General features: G+C 46.1%; 1 protein-coding gene across 5 annotated transcripts in view; it reads right to left on the bottom strand.

The window, feature by feature from the left end:
- The window catches only part of DOCK1 (dedicator of cytokinesis 1), a 490685-nt gene that overhangs the window by 364492 nt on the left and 99479 nt on the right, over nucleotides 1-26714 (bottom strand). For all 5 annotated transcript variants that reach the window (XM_032882088.1, XM_032882091.1, XM_032882090.1 and 2 more), the window contains exons 17-22: nucleotides 22912-23015; nucleotides 22363-22546; nucleotides 17916-18013; nucleotides 13300-13389; nucleotides 12896-12996; nucleotides 8269-8403 (exon numbers count right to left, since the gene is read on the bottom strand). In XM_032882088.1, the coding sequence (XP_032737979.1) occupies nucleotides 8269-8403; nucleotides 12896-12996; nucleotides 13300-13389; nucleotides 17916-18013; nucleotides 22363-22546; nucleotides 22912-23015 (712 nt within the window). The remainder of the gene's footprint in view (nucleotides 1-8268; nucleotides 8404-12895; nucleotides 12997-13299; nucleotides 13390-17915; nucleotides 18014-22362; nucleotides 22547-22911; nucleotides 23016-26714) is intronic.

Genomic DNA, 26714 nt, shown 5'->3' on the forward strand with positions numbered 1-26714 from the left:
CCACAATGTCACATAATTAACATAAATTTAATTTCCTGAATTTAACACCATCATGTAACCATTTGAAAATGATATTATAATAGTAAATTCAAAATTACTTTATTTCAGAGTAATGACACTATACAATTCATTCATCACAGAATTGCTGGTAATGGGAAAATTGTCACGAGGTGGAGCATATTCAATAAATGGGTAATACGGAAGTTGTACATTGGTTACACATAGACAAATATATGTTGCTAATTATAAATAAGTTTCACATATAAATTATTTATTAGCAGTTACTTCAAGTTGCTGTGTTACTAAAAAGCAACGCATTTGCATTTTAAAATGCTGCAACGCAGATGTTTTCTTAATATAGACTAGCTTTCTGCCTAATTAAAGTATACCATACCTGAAAACTTGTGTACAATGGAAAATTTTGTAAACTAAGTGATAATTAATTACCCTAGAGGTCATCTTATATTTAAATGAGTTCCACTGTAAAGCAACAAATTCGGTCGAAAATGGGAAACTGTAACCTAGTGTATCCATTTTATAAAGGATTTTGTTCAATAGGAGTTTGTTTAAAAGGTGCACAGCCTACAATCATGAACTCCTGCTTCCAGGGAACACGAAGCAACAGAGCCATATTTTACAGACCGGCCCGAACACTTGGGGAGGCTTCAAGCACGCAGTCACTCTCATCCTCAGGACATCTGCCAATCTTAGAGCCGCGTGGGGTAGGAGACTAAAAATCTCTGTAGAGTGGGCTTTCTATCAGTCTCCAAAGATAATGAATGGTAATGAGTCAGAAAATGCCAGGGAGATGGGTCCCACAGGACAGAGCAGATTCTCCACTGAAAACTCTGGGGAACCAGGCGCCAACCAAATGTAGACCAAAGCTTGCAAAGGCTACACACAGCCTTGTTAGAGTAAAAGGTCAGTCCCGCTATCCTGTCTAGAAGGGGAAAGGATGATCATCTCTGAAACAAGAGACCATCATCTGGAGCTACATTTAAGTAAAAATTAACTAAAAATAGAACAGACCACGTGGCCAAACGAGAAAGAGAAAAAGACAACAGAAACAGAACGATGGGTGGTCAAGATACTGTAGCTAGCTAGCAAGAATATCAACGTAAATTACTGTATTTTAAAGCAGGAAAAAAAATGGAGAAAATAAAAAGATGGAAATGTGAAAAAAATTGATAGAGAAAACAGAAGATGGGAAGTTTAGTAGAGAAATAAATCTACAGAAAAAAATCAAATGAAAATTTTAAAACTAGAAACTATAATATCTAAAATTAAGAATTCATTATGTGGGTTAAATTGAGATCAGACCAAGTAAAAGGTAGAAGTAGTGAAGTGGAAGATGACCAACATGAAAATAAGTAAGCACAGAGGAAGAAACAGACAAAAGAGTGTTAGAGAGATGTAGGGCATAACGAAGGGTCTAATACATATATGACTGAAGTTCCAGAAGAAAATGAGAGACACAGGTGACAAATATGACACCAGAATAGATAATGACAATAAATTTGCCAAAATGAATAGAGAAAAATCAATCCAAAGTTCGAGACGCTCTGAAAATCCAATGTAGGATAAAAAAAAAGAAAAAGCGTTTCTATAAAATCCACAGTAAAACTGCTCATAACCAAAGAAACAACATACTGTAAGCACAGCTAGAGGAAAAACAAACAAACAAAACACACCGTCACCTTCAAAGACATAACAAGAAGTCTGAAAGCTGATTTCTCACCAGAAAAGATGGAAATGAAGAGAGAAGAGCACAGTATCTGAAAGAACTGCCAAACTATAATTCTATATTAAATAAAAATTTTCTTTAAAAGCAAGGAGGAAATAAATGATTTTCATACAAACCCTGCAGCAGACTTTTATTAAAAGAAATTCTACAAGGAGTTTTTTTTGGGGGGTAGGGGAGAGTGCAGAAGGAACTAACCTCATAGATAAACATGAAATTGAAAGAAAACTCAAAAAATGATAATAAATATAAAACTTATTGAATTAATACTTACTATACAAAATAGTAATAGTTGTGTCTTATGAGGCATAAAATATAGGTATCTTGAAATGCAAAACAATAATAATTTTAAAAAGGAGATTTCATGTGGAAATAAAGTGCTCTGTTCCAGCCATGTCTAGTGTTATCAGGGGAGTGGCAAGAGTAATGATTTTAATTATTCTGCAAGAATTCCAACACACATGTTGTCACATGTACGATAATCATTAAAAGAACAGTAGAAGAACATATCACTAACAGATCAAAAGAGGAGAAAACGAGACCATAAAAAGAACATCAGGCTTTCTACAAAAGAACGCAAAGAAGGAGAAAAAGGAGAATGTAATATAGACAGATAAAAGAGAAAATGAACAGAAAATAAGTCTAAATCCATCACATCTAAACAGACTATATCCTAAGTTAAAAGGACTTTCAGAAGGGCGCCTGGATGGCTCAGTGGGTTAAGCCGCTGCCTTCGGCTCGGGTCATGATCTCAGGGTCCTGGGATAGAGGCCCTCATCAGGCTCTCTGCTCAGCAGGGAGCCTGCTTCCCTCTCTCTCTCTCTCTGCCTGCCTCTCTGTCTACTTGTGATCTCTCTCTGTGTCAAATAAATAAATAAAATATTTAAAAAAAAAAAAAAGGACTTTCAGACTGGATGAAATAAAGATACAGCTATGTGTTATGCGCAAGAGAAAGAGCTTAAACATAAGGACACAGAAAGGTTAAAAGCAAAAAAGAGAAGAGATATTGCCTGCAAACATTAACCAAAAGATAAAGGGCAAGTTTTCAGATTGATGAAAGAGTACAGGCATCCTTCAGAGACACTGTAAGTTCCGTTTCCAGACAACCGCAATAAAATGAGTATGGCAATAAAGAGAGTCAAATTAATTTTCTGGTTTCCCAGTGCATATGAAAAATATGTTTACATTATAGTGCAGTCTATTAAATGTGTAACAGCATTTTGTCTTTAAAAAAAAGTACATACTTTAATTTAAAAAAATACTTTATTGCTAAAAAGTGTTAATAATCATCTGGCGTTTCAGCCATTGATAATCACTGATCACAGAGCACCATAACAAATATAGTAACAAGGGAAAAGTTGGAAATGTTGCAAGAATTACCTGAACATGACACAGAGATATGAAGCACGCAAATGCTTTTGGAAAAATGGCACCAAAAGGCTTGCTTGACGCAGGGTTGGCACAACTGTTGGATTTATAAAAACCACAGTATATGCAAAGAGCAATAAAGTGAGTTTGCCTATAAATCCACAAGCAAGAGATCACAATTCTAAATCCGTATGCCCCCAATAACAGTTTCAAAATCTATAAGGTATAAGTAATGAGTACATGCTATCTAAATTTCTACCAAGAATCCCTCAAAGATTAAAACTTAGCAGTTTCTCTGCTGACAATCAACATATTTAAAACACAGAAATGACTAGTATTTTACAGCATTGCCACTGACGCATCTTTCTGTAACGAAAGGGAAGCCTCTAGAGTCTCACCTCTTGGTTTTATCAAATAAACCAAGAACAGCCACTTGTTTGACCCACCTTCAGGTAGAAGAAGAGCTGAGGAAAGAACTCCGAGGGCTATCAGTAGGTAACTAGATGAGTAAGTGCTAGTTATCGTTCCCTGCTCTATTTACACATTATAAGTATTCATTATCAGGGAATGACAAGACTGTTGTCTATTAGCTACATTCTATTTCTGTGACCCAGGAAATGATAGCAGAATGACAGATCTGCAACAAGTTATTCATGATCAATAACTAATTATGCACACTGGATGACAGGCAAAGCTTCCACAAAGCTCCGGGAAGACAGAAGAAGAACACAGCAATAACTAGCTTTAGTAATTTCCTTCAGAAGGTCTGAAGGAGGATGTGTCTGTTTTCTGGCTTTCCACTTAATGTGAACCACCCACACAGAAAACACAGACAAACAAAAACCAGTGGAGAAGTGCCCCTGGCTGTCAGGAATCTTTCTGTAGGTTCTGAACCAAATGTCTTTGGGCCAGAGTTTTAAAATTGCTGTTCTCACTTCAAAACAAAATGAGCCTTCTGAGCAAAACAAAAAGTATGGATTTGCATAGTGAGAAAGATAGTGGGATAAGCGTCCATATCTTTATCTCCAATGTTTCACCTCTTTGTTCATTGGAAGAATAATGACTGTCAATTACCCGGGAATTTTACAGAGTACTACATTACCTGAAAACACCTTTTTGAGAGAAGACCATTTTGAAAGAAGAAAAATAAAGAACCTCTCATGTTTATTCCAATTGCAAAGAGGAAAACACTCTTGTCAACTCCAGCTGTGAGCGCATGGTCTTTCTCCGAAGCTAATAAACATGGCACAGGTAAGAAAACGGGAACCCTCGCCTGCTTCCTCCCCAGCTCTGCGAGCACCGCACGAGAGGTGGTGCCGGGAACTTCTCATGGAGCAAACACACGGGACGCCTGTGTAGGACACAGGACTGTTTTCTCTTTCAGAAGCCGATACGAAAGAGGAATATTATTTCATCTAGAATTCATGCCTTTGATGATCACAGAAGAAAAGCTGCTGAAATATAGCTGGTGGGACCATGGCGAGTGGGAGTGAGCAGAATGAGATCCTACTCAAGTCTTCACCCTGTGGTCCGTGATTTGAAGGCCGTGATTTTTTCCTTCCCACAGAATCGGAGTTCTCAGTTTTGGAGTACAGATTTAAATGTAAGAAATAGTATCTTATCTACATAATGTGGCTGCAACTGTGTTCTAAGTTTTGAAGAGAACATATGTTCCTCTCTGCCCTCAGGAATCAAAGAAGACAGCCAAGATACACATTTAGGAAGCAATTAGGAAAAAACTAAGGCCAATAAACTATTAAAGTCGGGGATACAGTCAGGGCTCCCAAGCTCATTAAGTTCTTACGTGGGAGAAGCAAGGGACAAGGGAGGAAGAGTGGGGGGGAAGGACCTGGTCATCAAAATCTCCACGTCCACTACAGTATTCGGATGAGGTCAGGAAGGCCCAGACAAGGGCCTTGGAAGCCTTAGGAAGTCTCGCTGCCTTTTGGCAACTGCTGCTACTTGTCTCATGACCTCTTTCCACTTCTGTCCTGGACAGCATCAGCTCATGACAAACAAGTTAGCCCAGCAAAGAGACCCCTTTCGTGATCAGGCCACGGCTCCCGCAAAGGCCACTCCAGATCAAAGGCAGGCAGCAGGATGGAGATCTGTCCCAACATGCTACCCAGCACCCAAACAAAGGCATTCTGCAGGACATCAAACATAAAACACCTCCCTGGGTCACAGGTGACGACCTGCTGAGCTTCTGCGCAGCACAGAAGACTAAACCACATTTTTGGGTCACACAGGGCTCCAGTGACTTAAAGCCCAGGAGATACTAGTGACGGAACCCTCAGAGACTGGCCCCAAACTAACAGCGAGGAAAGCTCTCAGGGGCCTAATTAAGTAGGACTTCAGAACCCAGAGTAAGCTAGGGGCATTTTGAGCTGTCAGGCAAGAGAAATTCAGGTTAAAAGCATAAGGAAGAGAATGTTAATCCCCTATCCAATATATATTCCTCCCTGTCGCCTTTACTATAAGAACTCCGATTTTGTTGAAAGCATCAATAAACCCATCTAAAAGTCCTTACCAATCTCCCTTGCATCTAGGGCGGTCATATGACATAGTTTGGAGATGACACTTTGTAGGGATTGGGAAAGTTCTTTAAAAGGAGAGGAACTGGAAGGCTGTTTACACCATACCTTCCCCTCTCTGATGCTTGGAATGCAGTCCTGATGAAAGGAAGGGCAGGAACCAGCTTGGGGCCATAAGACACAGAGACAGACCCTAAGGATGGTGGAAAAGAAGGGCAACAGGAGCCAAGCACATGGGGAAACCGGGGACCAAGTGCATCAACTCTGGAATCTTCCTCTGGGCTCCATGTTATATAGATGGTGAGGAGAAGTGAAGCTCATCACATTAAGGCATGTTAAGTCGGGCTTTCCTGTAACAGCAGCCAATTACATTCCTAACCTCTATTAGACTGATCAAATGCAACAATTTATGGACCATGGTTCTAAGATACCACACCATTTGTACTTAGAGATTGAAAGAGATTAAGAGAAAGAAATAACTTCGCCAGTGGTCCACTTGGATGACCCCAATCTTTTCTAGCCACATTATTTCATAAAGGATTAAAGAATTTACCACAATAACAGAAATATAGATTATCAATGCACATTTCTTTTGAATCCTAATCCCCAAATGAGAAGGGAAGTCAGCAGTGTGCTCAAGAAGAAAATGAGCATCATCAAACTCCTGACTCAATGTCATATTGACTATACATTGTACAAGATTAAGATTCTTTCAAACAAAAGATGACAAAATCCATACATATTACCCAACTACACTGCTCTTTCAGATCATGCTCTCACCTTAGTGTACATGGTTTAGAGCAAGTAATGATTTAAAATTAGTGGGGAAATCCACAAAATCAAGAAAGAGGGTACCAAGAAGTTCGTTTTCATAGAATTAACTTTATTAGTAAAAAAAATAAAATCCAGGAAAACAAAACCTACATTACTTTGTCATCTTTCACAACTGACAGTGGGAAAATCATCAATGGCTTTGACCCTAAAGAAAAGAGAAAGCTTAGGGGGCACCTAGGTGGCTCAGCCTTAGCCAGCATCTGCCTTTGGCACAGGTCATGACCCCAGGGTCCTGGGATCAAGCCCCGCATCAGGCTCCCTGCTCCGTGGGGAGTCTGCTCCCCACTACCACTCATCCTAGTGCATTCTTTCTCTCCCTCTCTCTCTCTGTGTGAAATAAATAAATAAAATCTTAAAGAAAAAAAATCAAAAGAGACTACAGCAAGATTCATGCCTAACCATAGTCAGCAAAATGAAACAGTGTGGCTTCCATGCCTTCCTCAGGAATGACAGCATGATGACCTCAAACTGGTGTCTGCATACAATCAAACGGCAGTGTAGAGACTGCTGTCTACATCGTATCAACTCCACAGAGAACACAAGCACAATGAACCTTAACCAGCAACACAAGGGCTGTAACCGCTGATCACCACTGTCATTAGTGTGGGTCCTACCCTGTGTAGGACTTCTCCAGATCTACACACAGTCAATAACTTGCTCCTCTGGCTTTTTTTTTGCACCAGCGTATGCACAAGATTGGATTCTGAATACCCTCCCTTTCTCCTGGGCCCTTCTGGAGAAGGCCACCTAGGCCAACAAAGATAGAGTACAGACGAAGAGCGAGGGACTGATTTGGGTCTACAATGGTTCAAGGACTAGTTTTCACTCACACACTTGAAGAGCACTGTGCCTTTAAAAGGTGATGTGTGTCCTCTAAGTGACAGGGATGTCATTTTGTGAAACTCCACCTCTGTGTGTAGAACTCCCGACAAGATCATCAGCCTTGAGTAATCAGCGTGAACCAACACCACTCACAGCAGGTCACCCAAAGCAGCTGAACTCCCAAAGAAACACGCAGAGAGTCACTGCAACACTCAACACTCAGTCTATCCTGCTTCCACATCTCGCCGGGCATACAGTTACATGCCGTGGGCCACCTCGAGTTCTGCTTTTCGCACAGATATCTGGAAAAATATTAATGTTCTCCAGAAAATAACAAAGTCATCAGCACCCCAATCCACTTTAAAGTTCAGAAACAATGCCTACATTCACCAGAGAAGATGAGAAAGAAGTCACTGAGCTGAATAGCTAAGTGTCCACTCCCCTGCCAACTGCACACGTGACCCCATCGCTCCAGAAACAAAAGAGCATTCCAGGTTCAGGAAAGAAAGAGAGGAAGCCCCACAGTCTTCCCGAAGGAGGCAATTTAACTTGGTTTTGGCCTTGTGTTGTCGCTGCTTGTTTTGACTGTTTGCTCTTTGGAGGCTTTTGTTCCGCAGAAGATAAACTGAAAGGAACGTCGAATCCTCGTGCACGCCCTGCAAGACTCTGACTGGCGTGGAATACTTTCCAGGTCAGTGCACTACTCACACGCACAAACTCCAGACATGGGAACAGGACTCGCTGCTCCTGCTTGTGCCTGCCTTTCACAGACCGGGCGGCAGTCACCCGAAGAGAGGGAAGCCCAGCACGGGACAGCCATCTCCTACAGTCCTGTCACACTAGACAGCAAATCCAGGAAGGAAAAAGGAGAGAAAGGGAGGGAAGGAGGGAGGAAGACAGGCAAGGGAAAGGAAGGAAGGAAAAGATCTCCCAAAATCCCCTAGGAAGGCTGACACGGACGACACTTACTGATTGAACAGGACCCTAGAGCGCACGATGAACTTGAAGATGTACTCCAAAGCCTTCATGGCTCTGTACAGCTGGTCACTTACTCCTGGCTTCTCGGCATTGTCCACGTAGTTCCTTAACACTTTCGTCAGCTTCCTGATCACAGCAGAATCACAAATTAATCAGTAAGTTCAGAAGATTATAGTATCTCAATTCTTTTTTTCTTTAAGATTTTATTTATTTATTTGACAGACAGAGATCACAAGTAGGCAGAGAGGCAGGCAGAGAGAGAGGGAAGCAGGCTTCCCCGCTGAGCAGAGAGCCCGATACAAAGTTTGATCCCAGGACCCTGGGATCATGACCCAAGCCGAAGGCAGAGGCTCAACCCACTGAGCCACCCTGGTACCCCCAGTATCTCAGTTCTTAACTGGGACAGAAATACACAAGTGGGCTATTGTTATTTTGGTTCGCCCTTGTCAGGAGACGTGTATTTATAAAATGTATTCAAAACAGATGAAAAGTGAGCCATAAAAAACACTCAGGAGTGAGATCTGAACATTAAAAAACTGCTTTTCTAAGTTTTGGATGTTTTTCTAAGCATTTAGATGTATTATATAATTTAACTGTCACAATAACATAATAAGACAAGTACTATTTTGGAGTATAATAATAATAATTGGGCATAAGAACAGGTATATTATCCCTAATTTACAAGTCAAGAAGCCCAGGGTTGAGGAGCTAAACTACCTTTCCCAACACTAAATAAACCTGAAGACATTTTCTCCATCGCCATATATATTTTTGCAATGCTTTTTTCAACATCGAGCGTGCATTTTTTTCCCAATGATAGAGGCAGCAGTGACGATAATCAATTTTTAATTCTGTCCAAACGTCTATATTTTCTACTATTACGGCCCATAAACTAACAATCGTTCACTGTTCATGAGGCTGACCCCCAAGCTGTGCTTCTACATCATAAAAGAACAGCTAAATAACTTCAGTGGAGTTTCGGGGTTTAATGTATCAGTTTGCACTCTAATTCTCCAAAAATCAGCCATATATGTGCAGCCTATAGGACAACCACCAACAAGATTAGCCCATTAACCAAACTTCTTTGACCCCCAACTGTTCATGTCATCAACAAGAACTCACTGTGGCTTTTTAAATATTCATTATACTCATAAAAATACCCTGCTAGGGCACCGCCAGCACCTCCAGCTAGGCTGTGACCCCGTCCGTAACAGAGTGTGAGTGGAGACTGTTACAAGATGCCCACAGGAGCTGCTGTAACATGCACGGAGGAGGACCTCTGAACAGTCCTGAACATAACCCCTGTCTGGATAAATCACAACAAAGAGCTTTCCGGGTGACCAAGTGCATGTGAATTCATTTGTAACGCTCATCAGGTTGCAGAACCCCAGCAAAGAAGCCTGACTCTGAGAGGAGCAGCCCCCTGCAAGGTGTGGGGAAGAAGCAGGGCCAGAGAGGCCCTCTCCACACAGATTCCCTAGGGTCCCATGCCAGGACAGGGAGCTCATCACACATGTCTTCTGGTGGTTCTCAAGGCACAGGAGAACACCTAAACTCCTGCCGTAAAACCTGTTTCACCTGATTTAACTTACTTTCTCAAGCTTCTTGACCAGACACCTTTTCTTATCAAACACATGGATGGCCCAAGAAACATAAACTCCAAAGAACACGTCTTTGGAATTTTCCCAAGAGATTAATCAAAAATAAATAAATAGATAAATGATAGATAGATACACAGATAGATGGATAGATAGACAGATGGATGGACGGATGGAACGGAGAGAGGGAGGGATGGGTATGGATCTGGGAAGAGAATGACCAAGATCCAGAAAATAAATAAGGAAGTCCAACGACCCATATCCCTGTGAGCCACACCATCTGCAATGGCAGAAAGATCAAGCCCCTGGCACTAGCTGAAAGGGGCAGACCGAATGGGGCATCAGGTTGGAGGAGGCAAGACTTGCACCACCTCTAGGAAAAGTAGTTCTGTGGACAAAAAGGAGCCTGTCCCTGCTGGTTTTCTGGAAGAACAGTCCCCGAAGCGGATGCCTCCCTCCCTTCTTGCCAGGACCAGCGCCTGCTGGGGTTCCAGCACCCAGAACACCCGTGCAGGGAGGTCCCCGGAGCACTGGCAGGTAAGGGCTACAGCCCAGGCACCTTTCAGTTCTTCTCTTAGAATCCTTTTTGGAGAAAGTCAGAAGATCTCAACATCACGCAAGGAAAGACGTAAGTAACTATCTCGGACAGAGTCCGACCTACATCTGTGCCTGCCGAGGCTTCTAGAGGGGCAGCGGCGGGGAGACCCTCTGTGATGATCCTTATTACCAGGGCGTCCCCCCACCCAGTGACCACCACGAGCACTCCATTAACGCAGAGCCAACCTTCCACGATTCGGTTAGAGCTGTGTGAATCAGAGTTATCTCCTTGGTATTTCGAAGCTTAAAAACTCAGATTCACACTGCCAAGGAGCCACTTGGAGCTGCTACTTTATCAAAACATGATAAGGATATTTTCCAAAATGAATCTCCTTTTCTGCAGATCACAGGGGCCGAATGGGAGGATACCGAGTCTCGGCTCAGTGCCATCCTGTCTTAAAGACAGAGCGGGACTCTGTTTTTTCCATTCAGTAACTTGCCGGAGACTCCCTGATATTCATTTCGCCACCTATGACAACGGCACAGAGAAAGCGGTGCCAACAGAAGGTCTGGAAGGCAGCATGGCAGGCTTAGTCACCGTGCGGACTCTCTGAAACTCTAATACGGAAGCTAATCTGAGAAGAGCCGTGTGGCCACATTTCAGTAAAGCCACAGATATGTGAATGTGACTCAGAGGGAGATCACGGCCCATGAGGAGCCGCTTACAGGTCACTCCGGGAGTCCCTGCTTGGTCACCACAGCAAGATGGAGCCACCTGGTCTGCCCTCCCCAAATGCTAAAAGGAACTGGCCAAAGTATGATCACACTAGACATCTCCACAAAAAGAACAAATTGCTTGAAATAAACATTTACTAGCAAGCACAAAGGACTAGTGGCAGCTTGTTCTGTGTTCAGACATGGCCCACTCAGCCACTCAAGGCAGACAAGAAAAAAGCCCAGGACAGGATGACCGATGTCCCACAATAGCTAGCATCAGACCTCTGACCTTGAGTTCATGGCTGCGTATGTGCAAGGAAACAGATTCTGACTTAAATATGGTGAACGCACACGCAAGCTTTGACTCAAGCCACTGGCACTAAAGATAGAACCACTTCTAGTGATTCTCAGGGAGGGATGTTCTTAAAAAAATTATTTACTTCTTTTTTTCATTGCAACATACACACAATTCAAAGTTGGAATAAATGCCAATAAATCCCACCATGAGAGAGGCAGAGGAACTCATCCTAATCATTCTAATAATAATGAAACATAACAATGGCTTCGAGCTTTCTAAGTGCCAAGGATTACTCCAAATACTTAACGTGTAATAACTCATTAAAAGTCTCAAGAAACCGTAAGATCGTGCCCGTTTTACTGAGGAGAAGGCTGAGGGCCAGAGAGGTTCAGAAATTTAAACTTGTAAGCAACAGAGTTACAGGTGAAGCCGGGTTCCCAGACACTGCTGGTCTACACCAGGCGAGCCACCTCATAGGCCTGGACGTACCGCATTTGATCCAGCTGCGGAGAGATGCCCAGCGGACAGGTATGGGGTTGTGGGGGCAGGTTCAGAGCAGCTGGGTGGGCAGTCAGAATAGAAGTTAGTTACAGCTGAAGCATCTAGAATAAAAAGGAAGGCCCTCTTTAAAGAGCAAAAAATTAGGGGGCGCCTCGGTGGCTCAGTCATTAAGCATCTGCCTTTGGCTCAGGTCATGATCCCAGGGTCCTGGGATGGAGCCCCGCATCGGGGCTGCTCGGCAGGAAGCCTGTTTCTCCCTCTCTCTCTTCCCATTTGTGTTCCCTCTCTCACTATGTCTCTCTCTGTCAAATAAATAAAATCTTTAAAAAAAAACAAAAAAAAGTTTTAAAAAGAGGGGCGCCTGGGTGGCTCAGCAGGTTGGGCCTCTGCCTTCAGCTTGGGTCATGATCTCACGGACCTGGGATCGAGCCCCGCATCGGGCTCTCTGCTCAATGGGGAAGCCTGCTTTCCCCTTCTCTCTCTGCCTGCTACTCTGCCTGCTTGTGATCTCTCTGTCAAATAAAAAAATAAAATCTTTTAAAAAAAATTTTTTTTAAAGAACAAAAAGATACACAAAGAGGTAAAAAACTGAATTTTATTCACACTAAACAACCAATAATCTCAAAGCAGGAACACATCCATTTATTCACTTGCCAAAAGCTGGTTGGGAGGCTGCCGTGAGGCACAGATCAGTCTCATCGAGCATAAACTGAAAATTTCAAAGACAAATGGACAGTAGAGAGGAGAACAAGAATTTATTCCAAAATGGTAAGATTTCTCATGTATCTTCTTTCAACAAGATTTCTAGGTCTGTTACGAGGGGAACAACAATAAAAATTATCCCAGTAAATTCAGAGTTGGGGGCAGGGGCACATACACAACCACAGACAAAAGTACATGAAAAAGGCACTTAGTAACAAACTCACAAAACAAAGCATTAGTTTTGAAACAACAAAAAAGAACTTACGTGTAGGCCAGCGTTGCGCTGAAGTGTTTCTTGATGTAGGTTTCCAGAACAGGATTAAAATGCTGAAATTTTCTGTCAGCAATTAGTCCAATGATAAATACCTGTTGGGCAAATCAATACATTCATTAGTAAAATAACGCAGGCCGCATGTGAATCAGCGGCACTGCTGGGCGTCCGTGAACTAAAACGTTTTTGGACGGTCCCTCTTTCTACCTCAGAAACGACCTTGGCTGAACTACACTGTCCTGCTGAAAGCAACTGCCTCACAACCCAACTGCTTTGACTGGATTTACAACAGAAAACACTTCCAAGGTGACCGGGAGGGATCCCCTCCCCCAGCCTCACAGGCTGGAGCATGAAAAGCTCCTCCATACCTGAGCAGATGAAATGCAGAAGCCTCTTACCAGAGCATCAAACACTAGCGTGTCAAACGTCTCACTCTCAGAGTTCTCCATCATGATGTTGAAGAGGGCGTCCAAGGTGTCCTGGAGGAACTAGAAACACACAAAATGTCAGCAGACAGAGTAAACTCACCTCGCATTCCCCCAACCTAGAATAAGTACCCTCTTCGGCCATACTCCAAACACCCACCTTTCCCAAATGTCACCAATGAAGCCACACACTTCAGGGGCTCTTCCCAGCCATGCAATGCGCAAGACAAAAACTGAGATGAATGAACTCAGAACAAAGGCATGGCACCCTGCGCCAAGCAGAGGAGGATGGGTAACAGGGAAACGCCCTATGGTCCCCTCCCCGTAAGACTTTCCCAACCCTTTTCCAGGTCTTCACCAGCCTGGGGACAAAAAGCTCAGCAGCCCTCGGAGGACTGGCTCTGCCTCATCCCAAACTCTTGAGTGTAGGACCTGAGCTAAGGAGTGGGCAGAAGCAGCACAGGGACAAACATCCAGCCGAGTATAATGAAGGACCTTCCACAGACCCAGATGCCCACAGACGGAAGAGGCAAGGGTCTCTGAAACTGGGGCACCCGGCAGAACACTAGGAAGCATGTTTTATTCAAGAGGAATTTACCAATTCCTTTTATAGCCCTACTGTAATTCACCAAAATATTAGAGCCCCAAATGACAAACCATCATGAATTAATTAAAGAATGAGATAAAATCAGGACACACCAATGTTATATCACACTAGAAACTGGCTTCCGATCCTATCTCCATCTTCTCCTGGAAGAAGTGTAAGACAGACCACGAAAGACTATCTTGGAGGTAATGAGTTCCCCATTAGTGGGGGAGTTCAAGAATAGGCAGAAGGCCACATGATGGAATACTGGACATAAAAAAGAATAAAGTATACATATGTCACCATGAGTCATCAGGGACATGCAAACCCAAACCACGGTGAGATGTGACTTCACACCCACTGAAAAAGCAATCATCAGGACTTGAGCAGTACAGTCAGTGTACTATACTGATACAGTGTAATGTACTCCACGGATGCGGAGGAACTGGAGCCCTTGCACATCACTGGTGGAAATGTAAAATAGTACGATGGTTTCGAACACAGGGTGACAGATCCTCAAAGGGTTAAATGTACATTTGCCGCACGAGCAATCATTCGTAGGCATGTATCCAAATGAACAGAAAACAGACGTCACACAAAAACCTGTACGCAAATATTCACGGCAGCTTGACTCATAAATGTCAAAATGTGACAAACACCCAAATGCCCACCAGCTGATAAACGGGAGAACAAATCCATACATCGGAATATTTGTTACGCAGCCGCAGAAAGGGATGACGTTCTAACACGTGGCATGTTACACTCTGAAATATAATAACTGAAAGAAGCCAGTCACAAAAGGCTACAGATTGTATAATTCTCAATTTATATAAAATAATAAAAAGTCATCTGAGGAGCCAAATCCATAGAGACAGAAAGCAGATACAATGGCAGGGAGAGGAGGGAGTCACTGCCCACAGGTTACAGGGTTGCTTTCTCTTGTGATGGAAATGTTCTGGAACCAGACAGTGGAGATGGTGGCACCAACTCCTGAGCATACCGCCACCACGGAAATTAAGTGCACTTCGTGGTGTGTGAATTCTATCTCCATGAAGCTGTTACGTAAAACAGAAGAATAGGCTAGAGGGTCCCACAGCAACGGTGTCAAAGGGATGGATGAATGGGATGTCCAGTCCAGGTTCTTCCTGGAAGGCTCAGCCCATGCACACAACACAGAACCACAGGGGGCCCTCAGGTCCCCACAGTGGGTCTCCAATGGTTAGAGCACTCAGACTGAGGAACCAAATCACTGGGACCTGCTCCCAAAACCAGCGCTTGTCCCACAGTTCCACCTCAGGCTGTGAAACTTTGTGTAACTCCAAACCCAATGCCAAGATCTCCCTCAGGAAGAGGAACGTACTCCCAAACCCAGTTAGAGATCTGAGACCCGCCAGAGCATAAAAAACTCATTATGTTCTTTTTCTTTTTCAGTTTTAATTTAAACCATCTCTACCCCCAGCGTAGGGCTTGAACTCACAACTCCAAGATCGAGAGCCACATGCTTTTCTGACCAGCCAGCCAGATGCCCCAAACCCTCATTCTACTCTGCTACCCACCCACCACCTATTTTATACCAGAAAGTGCCACATACAAGCACCAGGAGAATGAAATTCACCCCGACATTCTGGTCTGGATATCAGGCTTCCTCCAGCCCACAGTTATTGGGGCCCACACCACCTCATGACTTTTGTATTATCTCCTAGCATCTTCAGTTTGTAAAACTTTTGCAAAGGTCGAACCTTTACACCATCTGCTAACTGCCCTGTGTTACCACCAACGGGCTCACCAGGTGCCAAGCTCTGGCTCATCTTGGTTCACACAGAGTCCCTGCAGTCGACTACCCCGCCAGCCAGACAAATGACATAATCAGTAGCCCAGAAACATGGCCACAGAGAGCAGGAGCCGCCTGCACCAGGCTGTGCAACCACGGATGCACAGGGATGCTAGGATCCCCAAGAAGGGCCCGCACACAGAGCCATGAACACACTCCTTTTGACACCTGCCCTCTCTCGAGGGCTAGCCACTGGAGGCCCAAAATAATCACCATTTTCATTTTCCACCAAGATGGGCACCTGTATCTTTTACTAAATAAGCCAATACTGTTCTTGACGCATCAAGTCATCTCTCTCCTACCAGTTATAAATGGACATAAGGGTTGGAGGGGGCCTTGGAGGAGCATAAGAAGCTCATTCTGTGATGTCCTCAGAGGAAAAGGAACCCCATGCACGCTGGGAAGCCCTCAAGCCCTGCCTCCCATTAACATCCGTGTGGCCTTAGACAGGTCCTCTCACCTCTCTGGGCCAACAGGATACAAAGGATGTCCCAGCAATGGACGGACAGGTCATCCAGACCTGCTGGTACCAATGCACATGGGAGGGAGAGGAATGGTGAAAACCATCTCCAGGGCTGAACAACAGGGTTTGATAATAGATTAGGTAAGGGGAGTGCAGGACAACAGTAAGACAAGATGGTTCTAGATCTTCTCCTTACGTGTAACAATAGGCCAACACAAATACAGCTAATTCCTGATGTGATACAGGGATTTAAAAATGAGAAAGGACAAAATCTCATTAACCGTGTATCTTCTAAAGTTACATTAACTTATTCACCCAGTTTCCATCTGAATAAGGGAAGTTACAGAACCCAGGAAGTTTAAAATGCAATTAACATTGTCCAAGCCAGAGGTAGCAGACAAGAACCTAAAAAGATGATTAAAATTAGAAGATTAGCAAGGAGATGTTTGAATGGTTATACAATGAATCTCAGAAAGTGGTGCAACCAAATTAATTTATACTGAATTTAACCACATTGCTGCTTAATTAAGGCCATTTTAAGTAATTAATTTTTACAGAGATAAGGCAGTCTCCTGCAATCATCTCTGGTGGAGGGCGAAGTGCTGAGCCAGGGACGGAAAGACCTGGCTATAGACACCTCGTTAACAGAAAACCGCAAGTGTGGACCGGCTTATCGTTCTGCAGGCCAAATGGGGCCTCCTGAAACTGGAAATGCGTTTCCTAATATAAAAGGAAAAGTCTGCACGTCTAGGTGGTACAGTTGGATGAGTGTCTGACTCTTGATTTCAGCTCAGGTCATGATCTCAGGATCAGGGGATCAAGACACATGTCAGGCTCCACGCTCAGAACAGACTCTGCTTGAGATTTTTTTTGTCCCTCTCTTTCTGCCCATCCCACTCATGCTCTCTCGCACTCTTTCTCTCTCTCTCTCTCTCTCTCTCTCTCTCTAAAATAAATAAATAAATCTTGAAAAAAAAAAAAAAAAAGGAGACATCATCAGAGCCAATGAGAGGCAAGAACAGCCTAGTATCAGAAGCAGCAATTCCCTAAAGAAGATTTACAGAACTGGGGCTCTCCAAGAGATCTCGGGTCACCCCAGTCTGACCTGACACTCTTCCAGAGCCTGCTCTGTGTAAGGCTAAGAAATGAGTCCAAGATCACAAGGGGGACAAAAACAGCCAAGAGAGGACTCCCAGGGCTGTGATCCTCATGCCACACCACCCATCTCTCCAGGTCAATCACAGAAGTTCTAGGTGACTCATGAGCCAGGACTAATAATAATGCGGATAGTAATAATGCTGATAAGATGATAATAATAGGACTGAATGCTAGGGCCCCCATGTGCCAGATCCAGGCTACAGGTTTCATGAACCTCCGAACAACCCTTTGAGAAAGCATTACCATGGTTTCCTTTACATAGCAAGAGGAAATAAGCCTGGAAGAGATTATTTCACCTTTGTCCGTCCCACAGGGAGGACCCACTAGAATAAGGACCAAAACCCAAAACTGGGTTGACCCCAGAGCCCATCACCGGAAAGCCAGACGGCCATCCCAACCGGAATCCAAGCCGGAGCCTGTCCACTTCAAGGTTCATGTTCACATCCAATCAAGGGATTACAGCCAGGAGCCCACGCCACGATGGAGGCAGTGCCTAGGTCTGCTCCCACGGGGAAGAGAAACAGAGCAAGTCCCCCCACCCCGTGTGTTACCTTCACCACCTCGCCGCCGTCCACCTTCATCAGCTGTCTCAAGTTCTGCTGCAGCAGGCTGGTGTTGGAACGCCACTTCAAGAGCCCCAGCAGGTCCACTAAAAGCACAGAACCAAGATCAGCTCCTCAGCAGCTTTGTCTCCCTTCATCACGGAGCAGGCGAGAGTGCGAAAGAATGTTGAAAAAGAAAAATCCACCCTATCTGGAAACATTTGTCTGCTCCATACTTCATTTCTTTCTAGAACATACCTGACAGCTAGTATGGCTGAATTCATTATTTCCAACGACATTTCCTATGAAATGATTTCCACACTGAAACTTAACAATGCACTTGAGGGGGTACCTCGTACTCAGACGGTTGGGTGGCCAACTGTTGATTTTGGCTCCCGTCATGATCTCAAGGTCCTGGGATCAAGCCCCACAGCAGGCTCCATGCTCAATGGGGAGTCTACTTGAGATTTTCTCTCTCTCTCTCCCTCCCTATGCCCCTCCCCACACTCATAAGTCTCATATCTCTCTCTCTCTCAAATAAATAGATAAATCATTTTTTTTAAGGTTTTATTTATTTATTTGACAGAGACACAGTGAGAGAAGGAACACAACAGGGGGAGTGGGAGAGGAAGAAAGCAGGCTTCCCACCGAGCAGACAGCCCGATGCGGGGCTCGATCCCAGAATCCCAGGATCATGACCTGAGCCAAAGGCAGACGCCCAATGACTGAGCCACGCAGACACCCCAGATAAATCATTTTTAAAATGCATTCAGGAGCTTAAAGAAAAAGGGCTCCCCTCTCCAATCTGCAAGGAGGTAGACTCAGCCCAGCAGAGGGTCTGGAAGAAGGCTGTTCACCCACAAAGCATGGCCCTGAAATCTTCCACCAAATGGATTTTTCCCACTTGAGAATAAGGCTTTTTTTTTTTTTTCTCCTTTTAATTAAATAACATAAAATAAGAAATGTACCTTCAGGTACAGAGACAGCAAGGTCACAGGGAGCCTGAACCGCAGGGCAAGTGCTGCCCTCGGCCTGGCCTGCCAAGGCTGCTCACTTCTTAGGGCTGACTGTGTGTTCTCTTTGTTTTCTAACAGAAAAACCATAGGCTGAATGGATGGACTTTTACAGGCTAAATGCGGAAAACAATGTCCAGAAATGACTTCGTTTAAGGCAGCAAGATGTTCTTGAAGGCATGAAGACAGAACACACAGCATCACTAGGGAAGAACATGGGCCTACACAATCTTCCCTGAAGTTATACTCATATCCCATTATGTGAAAAAAACACAATTAGCAAAGTGTATCCAATTTACCATTTATGCTCATTGGGCACAAACTTCAGCTGCACAAAGTACCTCCATTTAAAAAAAAAAAAAACCCTAATTAATATTGGAAAGAAAAATACCATTTTGACAATAGGTAGCATTTCAGGGACCACGACACACCCAGCAAGGATGAAACCACGCAAAAGGCATTATTCATGTGATGAGCACCCAAACATTTGTTCTCATTTCTTTGTCCTTACCCCAAAGTGCATCTGGCAAGGTGACTCGTGGAAACAGAGAGGACAGGAGCTGAACCACCGTGTAAGAGACTCAAACACCCGCTGGGCCACTCCACCATCAGGGGACCCTGGACAAGCAATCCCACCTCAGCTTACCTATCTGCACAATGACTACGGTGTTGCCAAATTCAGGGCTGGTACCAGAACTAAATGGTGTGGCCTGATGAAAGTGCTAGGCAAGATGGACAGCAAGAAGACGGACCACAGCAGCCGTCCATCAACAAGTTGATCAGGAAGTGAAAATTTTAACCATTCATGGTGAAAGTTAAGATGTTTTCATTTCTAAATGAAAATTCACCTGTTTTCTTCCTTCCTAAAGGAAAGTAATGACAAAGGCCACATCCTGCCTAGACCTGCTCTTGGCCCCAAGGTTAAGGCAGATTTCCAGCCCATAAGAGTTGTTTATTTATCTGGTTTTTAATGGCAACTAGCTAATAATCTGGATTCCATTCATGCAGTTAGTGGCACTTTAGGTATGAGGGAGGCTGAGGCTGACCTCTGTATGGCAAACCTGAGAAAATGAAAAGCTGGCAAATGAACAGTGGTAGAGGGCCTCTGAGGAGGGGCAGTGTTTTAAGAAAACAGAACTCGACCAACCCTCCAGCTACCTGGTCAGACCAGCGCTCCCCAACCCAGCCCTCATTCCAGGGAGCCACCGTGGTTTGGCCCATGGTCATTCTGTGTTTTGTGACTTCTCTCTAATTACATAGGAAGCTAATTGAAGAGAGGAATCACATCCTATACTTCTCCTTTTATCCCCCATAGCACCCAGTAATGCTGAGAACAGAGATGTTTAATACAAACCTCGATGAATAATTCAGCCACCGCTTTTCCCTAAGTAACAGAACTTCACAGGAACAAAACACGGACGCAGAAAAATGACTCCCAGAATGAGAATCTGAGGCTCGCTGCTCAGATGCCAAGTGTGGCAGCTCCGTCTTGCAGCACCACCTGCCACACCACCATCTCAAAAAGGAGAATCATGGGCAGGTGTGCAATGAAAGCCAAAAGATGTCCCCTTGACTCTGTGTGAACAGCATCACCCTGGAACTTCCTTGTAGCCCAGCAACAGCCGCTGCGGAGAGCAGGGACCCCGCTCCCTCAGTTCCAGGGAGGGAATCACCCTGTGACTGATGACAGCCAGGGAGCTGGGAGGTATGAGGAGGGGTTGGCCTCACACCCCTGGGAGATTTCTGCTTCTTAATACCTTGGGAGATTTCGGGTTCACAGTCCCCTTCTCCAGCAATACGTAGGTTAAGAAGGATTCTGTGTGTGGGCCTCCCAACCTAACTGCTCTTTGGAACACTGTTTTGGTGGGGAAAACATGTTCAAGTTCCAAACAACAACTTCCAAACATACGCCTGGAGCGGTGACCCAAGCATAAGATGGGATACATCCTACGTAGTGAAAACGGCGTAACACGGCAGCTCTCATGCGTCTGGCATGTGATGAAAAGCCGAATGCCACACATGTGGGGTAGTGACTCACCAGTGAGGCAGCCATTGCCCTGAGTTTAATGAGGCCCTGGACAGTGCAGCAGTCAGACTAGGGAGGGAATTAGCAGGACCATATCCAGAGAGGAACGTTTGACCAGTGGGGCACCCTTTCCATAATGCAGTCCCAAACCAGCACCTGCTTTGCTGACCACGTGCTCCCTGGGCACAAAAGCTGCACACTCCCAGTGCATTCTGCACCCCTCCCCACCCTTGCACCGAGCTTGATGCCCAGGTAAGGGTTTGCATTTGCTTACGGACATCACTGCACACCACCAGCTGGGAGAATTCATAACACTTCGGGCAAACTGTGATGATGAAGGTAACAGTAGAGAGACACGTCCAAATGGCCTTCCTGCATTTGAGTGACACGCTCCCCCACACGGCTGACTCACAAGACAAGTGGTGAGGAGGCACAGTCTGTATGTAAAGCCAGCAGAACAGCAGGGAGACAGTACGCACGGACAGCAGGAATACCCAGCCCGCTCTCCACTCCAGGGCCATGGCTTTCTGACGATGGGGTCCCTCTATACCGCGTTTATCCGGCTAGAGTCCAATGACTATGCCTCTGACAAATCCGAGACTACTGCCAAGATTTTCGGACAATACCCAGGGACATAATTCAAGATACCAACCAACATTTATAATCAAAATCCATATTGGGTGGCGAAGAGGAAGAAATTGGATTTTCCAGCTGAGTTTCGAGAGAGAATACAGTCCCTCTGCATGGCCGTGATACGGCCACACATGGGGGACACAATCTGTAAACGGAGTAAGTGTGCAGAGGCAGCCCTGCCGCATCCAGACAGCGCGCGGGGACCAAGGTGCGCCCCGGGCCACCAAGCCGGCCTTTTGAAATAAAGCTAACTGGTGATTCTCTGGGTGAAGTAACTGGGAGATGGAAAGGCACACACACAGAGCGGGTAGCTCAGATCCTCTGGCGTGTGTAACCCCCACACCCTCACGAAGCCCTCTGAGGCAGATGTCACACCTGCATGTGTGCGGAGACGAGGTAAGTGAGGTTCAGTTTCACAGGCCCCCATTCAAGTCCACTTCCAGGGTGAGCACACAGCAAGCGCTCCACACTGGGTCTTTGATCTGACTCCAAATCCCGTGGGTTTTCCCTTACGTCATGCTACCTTCCTGTGGCCAAAAACCTTTTTTGAAAGCAAACGCAATAGGTTATCTCTCTGTAAGGTTAATGCTCACACCAAAATTGTAGTACATTTTCAGGTGCAGCGGGTGCCATGCCATGGACCCCTTCTGGTCCATGGACACTGAGACCGGCCAATACCAGCACATGGAGGACGCGTGGAGTGGAGAGTGGGCTGGGAGCCCGAAAAGGATGGGGTTGAGGGAGGGAAACTGCGGGGTGAACACAGAGCCATCCGCAGACTCACCGTTCTGGGTAAGCTTGGTGGAGCACACGAGCGTTGAGATCTGGAAGGAGTCTTTGCTGATCGTGCAGTTCCCAAGACTCTGCATGCTCCTGCCGGTGGCCGAGTGGGCCTTCTCCTCCAGCTCTGCTTTCGTGGACGGCAGGCTCAGGTACGTGGCGGCGTCCTCCAGCTTCTTCGCTTCCGCCTGGGGGTTTAATCACAGGCACGTCAGAAGCAAGTCACAATCGACGATCCCTACTTCTTTTCTATCTGTCGCATCCTTCATCCTTGTTGCCATCATGTTTGTTCTTTATCACTTCCGAAACTGTTTATTTTTACGGTTGCCCTTATTGGTGTAGATTCATTCATGTTAACATTTATTGCACATCCTATTCTCTCATTAGAGACAGCAAAAGGGCTGGTCATCGGAGATGTGCATGCGGGTAGGTGAAACTAGAGAGTGGCTATCTCACAAACACGGGAAACGTCTCAGCCCAGGAGTCCCGGAGAAGAGGATGGAGTAAGAGAGGGGCTCCACACCAGCAGTACGGCACCAAGCAAGCAGCATACCTTGTAGACGATGAGATCGTGCTCCCCGTCCCTCAGCGTGGTCCCATCGTATCTCATCAGCTTTACAAAGGCTAGTGCGAATATTTTCTCAGATTTATCCTTGGCTGCAAGAGAAATCCATCATCATTGTCAACCGCCATCATGGCAATATCACATAAAAAACTACAAGGGCTAACCTTTACAAAAACATGACAAAACTGCACTGAATTAAAGGAAACAGAAATGGAAAAATGGAAGTGTGTTCACTAGGAGGAAGACTCCTCTTAATGGGACCAGTGGTGTTCAAATTAACCTGTAAATTCCAAGTAACTCCAATCAGAACCTCAAGGAAGAGATTCCTCATAGAACATGCAAACGGATTCCCACGGTCACAAGCAGTGGAGGAAGCTCAAGAGCACGAAGGATGGGGAGGCAGGAGGTCTGCAAACCTAGAAACCAGCAGTGTCTGGGAAATGACCACAAAGACCACAGCAAGGCTTAATATCGGGGACAGCCAGAGGCAATGGGAGTGACGGAGCCCGGAAACATAATGCAAAGGGCAGTGCGGTAGGGACTGGCCATTCCCTGAGAAAACTGGCTATCAGTATGGAAAAACAGAACAGATTCCTACCTCACGACATCCACTAGTACAAATTCAGGTGGAGGGAACGCATGAATGTGAAATTTTGTTCTCTGGCAAGAAAGCTCCTCCCCCAGATACCTGGATGTGGGTGAGACTCATTCTTTCCCTTCATTCAAGTTTTGGCTGACAGATGCCCTGCTCTGAGGTGCCCAGACCATCTAACACAGTAAATCATAACCCGGGCACATTCTCTCCCCTCCCCCGATGTGTTCTTCTTCTCAACTGCTATGGACTGAATTGTGTCCCTCCCCGGTCTGGCCTAGAGCCCTAAGCAACCCCCGCGTGCAGCCTGTAGGAAGGAGCTCGAGGTTAGCGAGGACTTAAGGGGGGAGTGCCAACCCCACCGAATTAGTGCCCTTCAAGAAAAGAGAGCGAGACAGCAGAGCTCTGCTCCTCTGTGGGTTCACAAGCTGGACGAGCATCTGCACCAGACCCCAGGGGGCCTGCATGCTGCTCTCAGACTCAAGTCGCCAGAACCGTGAGGAGATACATCTCTGTTGTTCAAGCTGCAACCCCCCTTGTCCCCCCACCAAGTCTATTCTGTGCCGGCTGCCCGAGCAAACCCAGAGGACAGTCCCAATCCCCACCAGGTCACCTCGGCTTATCATTCATTAGCTTCACTGCACACTTGTCACTGTTATTTCCAGTGCCCGCAACAGGGCCTGCTGTCTATGAGGTACTCGGGAAGCGTCTGTTCTAGCTGGGGAGATGCCAACAAACCAGTCCTTTCGCTTGGTGACAGTGACGCATGAGAGGGGCATGGTGGAACAGGGATGAATGTCTAGATGGTTGGACAAGGTCTCTGAGGAGATGGACAACATGTGAGCTGGTGCATAAACCTTCCCAGAAGAGACACGGCCAAAGGCAGAGTCCCTGAGCAGCCCTACGCTTGGCCCTTGGGGACAGAGAGCCAGGTGGCTGGTGAGCAGCTGGGGGTGAGTGGGCCAGGGCCAGAGCAAGGAGTCTCCACTGAAGAAGCAGATTCTGCACAGGTTCTGCAAGATGCCACGGAGTGTGGCACGGAAACACTGGGTTCCAGAGCTATCATCTTTAAAATTATATATCCTACATTCTCTTTCAGAGATGACAAGAGAGGGCACCTGGTGGGCTCAGTCAGCTGAGCCTCTGCCTTCCACTCAGGTCATGATCCCAGGGTCCTGGTTTCGAGCCCCATGTCAGGCTCCACTCTCAGTACAGAGTCTGCTCCTCCCCTCTCTCTGCCCCTCCCTGAACTCTCTCTCTCTCAAATAATAAAATCTTAAGAGAGAGAGAGACAGATAGACAGAGGTCAACAAAGGAGCACACCCACCCACCCTGAGTCAGGGGATCAAAATATCTACCCCGAGTCACCACCATTGCCAAAGATGAAGCGTGTCGTTCATTTCTGAAGTCCTGGTGTCCATGGGTACCCGGCACATAGCAGGTGCTCAATAAATGCTGGCTAATTAGAAAGAGAAAGGAATGACTGACCTACCAAAACAAAGGCAGGAATGAAGACAAAAAAATTTTTACTCTAGGAATAAAAATAGCAATAACAACTTTGTAAAAGGACACAGAAAACGTGAACTACCATAATGTTCAGGTAAGAAAGAAGAGATCTCCGTGCAAGCAGCCATCGTTCAGAAGGACAGATGAGCACCCCTGCCAGCACACGGGTTCCCCTGATCTTACTAGTAAAACGAGTAAGTAGGACAAAGTAACACTGTGCACCTTTGATTAATGTCCTATACCTTGACATCGAGGCCACAGGCAGGACTGACTACGTGCTCACTGGCACCACTGGGAGGAGACAACAACTTTGCAGGACACCAAGGGCACAAGAGGCAGGACTGCCCCACCCAGCCAGGCCCCCTGAGAGCCCAGGAAACTCAGCTCCCGGCCGGCGGACCCGGCCGCACACCGGCTCGAGTTCGGGAGAAACAGGAGCGGACGCACCTGGAAGTGCTCACAGGCTGCTGGAGTGTCTGTCACATCAGCACCAGACTTCCCGCCCCCGGAACGGATCCCAGCCTAAGAAGCCCCATCACTGGTTCCCTGAGCTCACCGTGTCTCCCTTTAGGGGAAAAGCAGCTTACTGCAGGGGTCGGGGGGCCACACTCCCCCGTTTCTGACCCTGCATGTGTGCGCTCAGGCAGGCTGAGGAGGCCCTGGGGGCTGCCGTCGCTCCCGCGGCGGCCGGCTCAGGACGGAGGCAGCCTCACATTCCCGGTGTTCCACACGGTTCCAAAACCCCACAAGCCACAGCCAGGGAGCCTCATTAATTATGCAAATGTGTGGTGGCGTGTCGGGTGACAGCACCTTATCTGTAACAAGTACTTAAAACTGACTAGAAAAACAAGGATTTTGAAAATTAAAATGCTACAGAGGATATCCCTCTGCCCTAATGTAATTTATTAACCAGAGAGAACAAGCTCGTCGTAAAGGGCGAGCGTGCCTTTTAAGACAAGTTTCTGTGGATTCTAGAACTCTCTCCTTGCCCGCCAGCGCTCCCACCTTCTTCCCTGCAGCCTGCTCCCACTCCTGGCCATTCTACCCGGCCCCTGCTCCCTGCTTTGGGCAAGGAATGACCTCCCCTGAGTGGGCCCCATGACGCACCCGGCTCCGTTCACCCCGCACCCCGTCTACTGCTCCATGATCCTCCCAGGCTGACCTCACAACTCATCTCAAACTAAAGTTTGGAAAGAAGATCTTCTCTGTGAGGTGTAGACAGCAGGTGCTAAACTAAGACCAGAGGACGTTAAATGGCCTCGCCACACCCCCGAGGTGCGGGAGTGGGACACTCAAGCACACAGACCGGGTTACCCGAGCTCCCCCACTGACAAAATGGGTGACTTTGGGGACCGAGCTGGGGTCTGTGAGCCACAAGTTCCTCCACCGGAAGTGCAGAGCAATGACTACAGTGAGGGCCCACGGGGTTGTCGTGGGTGAGGACAGATCCAAACAGCACAATAAGAGCCCACGAATGTTAGCTCACATGTTTGAGTCACGGTTCCTACCCCACGGTTCTGGGCACCGAGGAGGGCCATGCACAACCAGCAGACCCCGGGCCACCACCTGGCGGGCTGGCTCTGGCCGTCACGCAAGTCCACCATGGTTGGCGACTGCTTCCCATGCTGGCCAGCCCTCGCCACCCTGCTTCTCCCCATCTCCCTGAACCCCAACCCCTCATCAGCTAGGGCCC

Source organism: Lontra canadensis, unplaced genomic scaffold (assembly GCF_010015895.1).
Source record: "Lontra canadensis isolate GAN:19392208 unplaced genomic scaffold, GSC_riverotter_1.0 scaffold79, whole genome shotgun sequence".
Lineage (NCBI taxonomy): Eukaryota > Metazoa > Chordata > Mammalia > Carnivora > Mustelidae > Lontra > Lontra canadensis.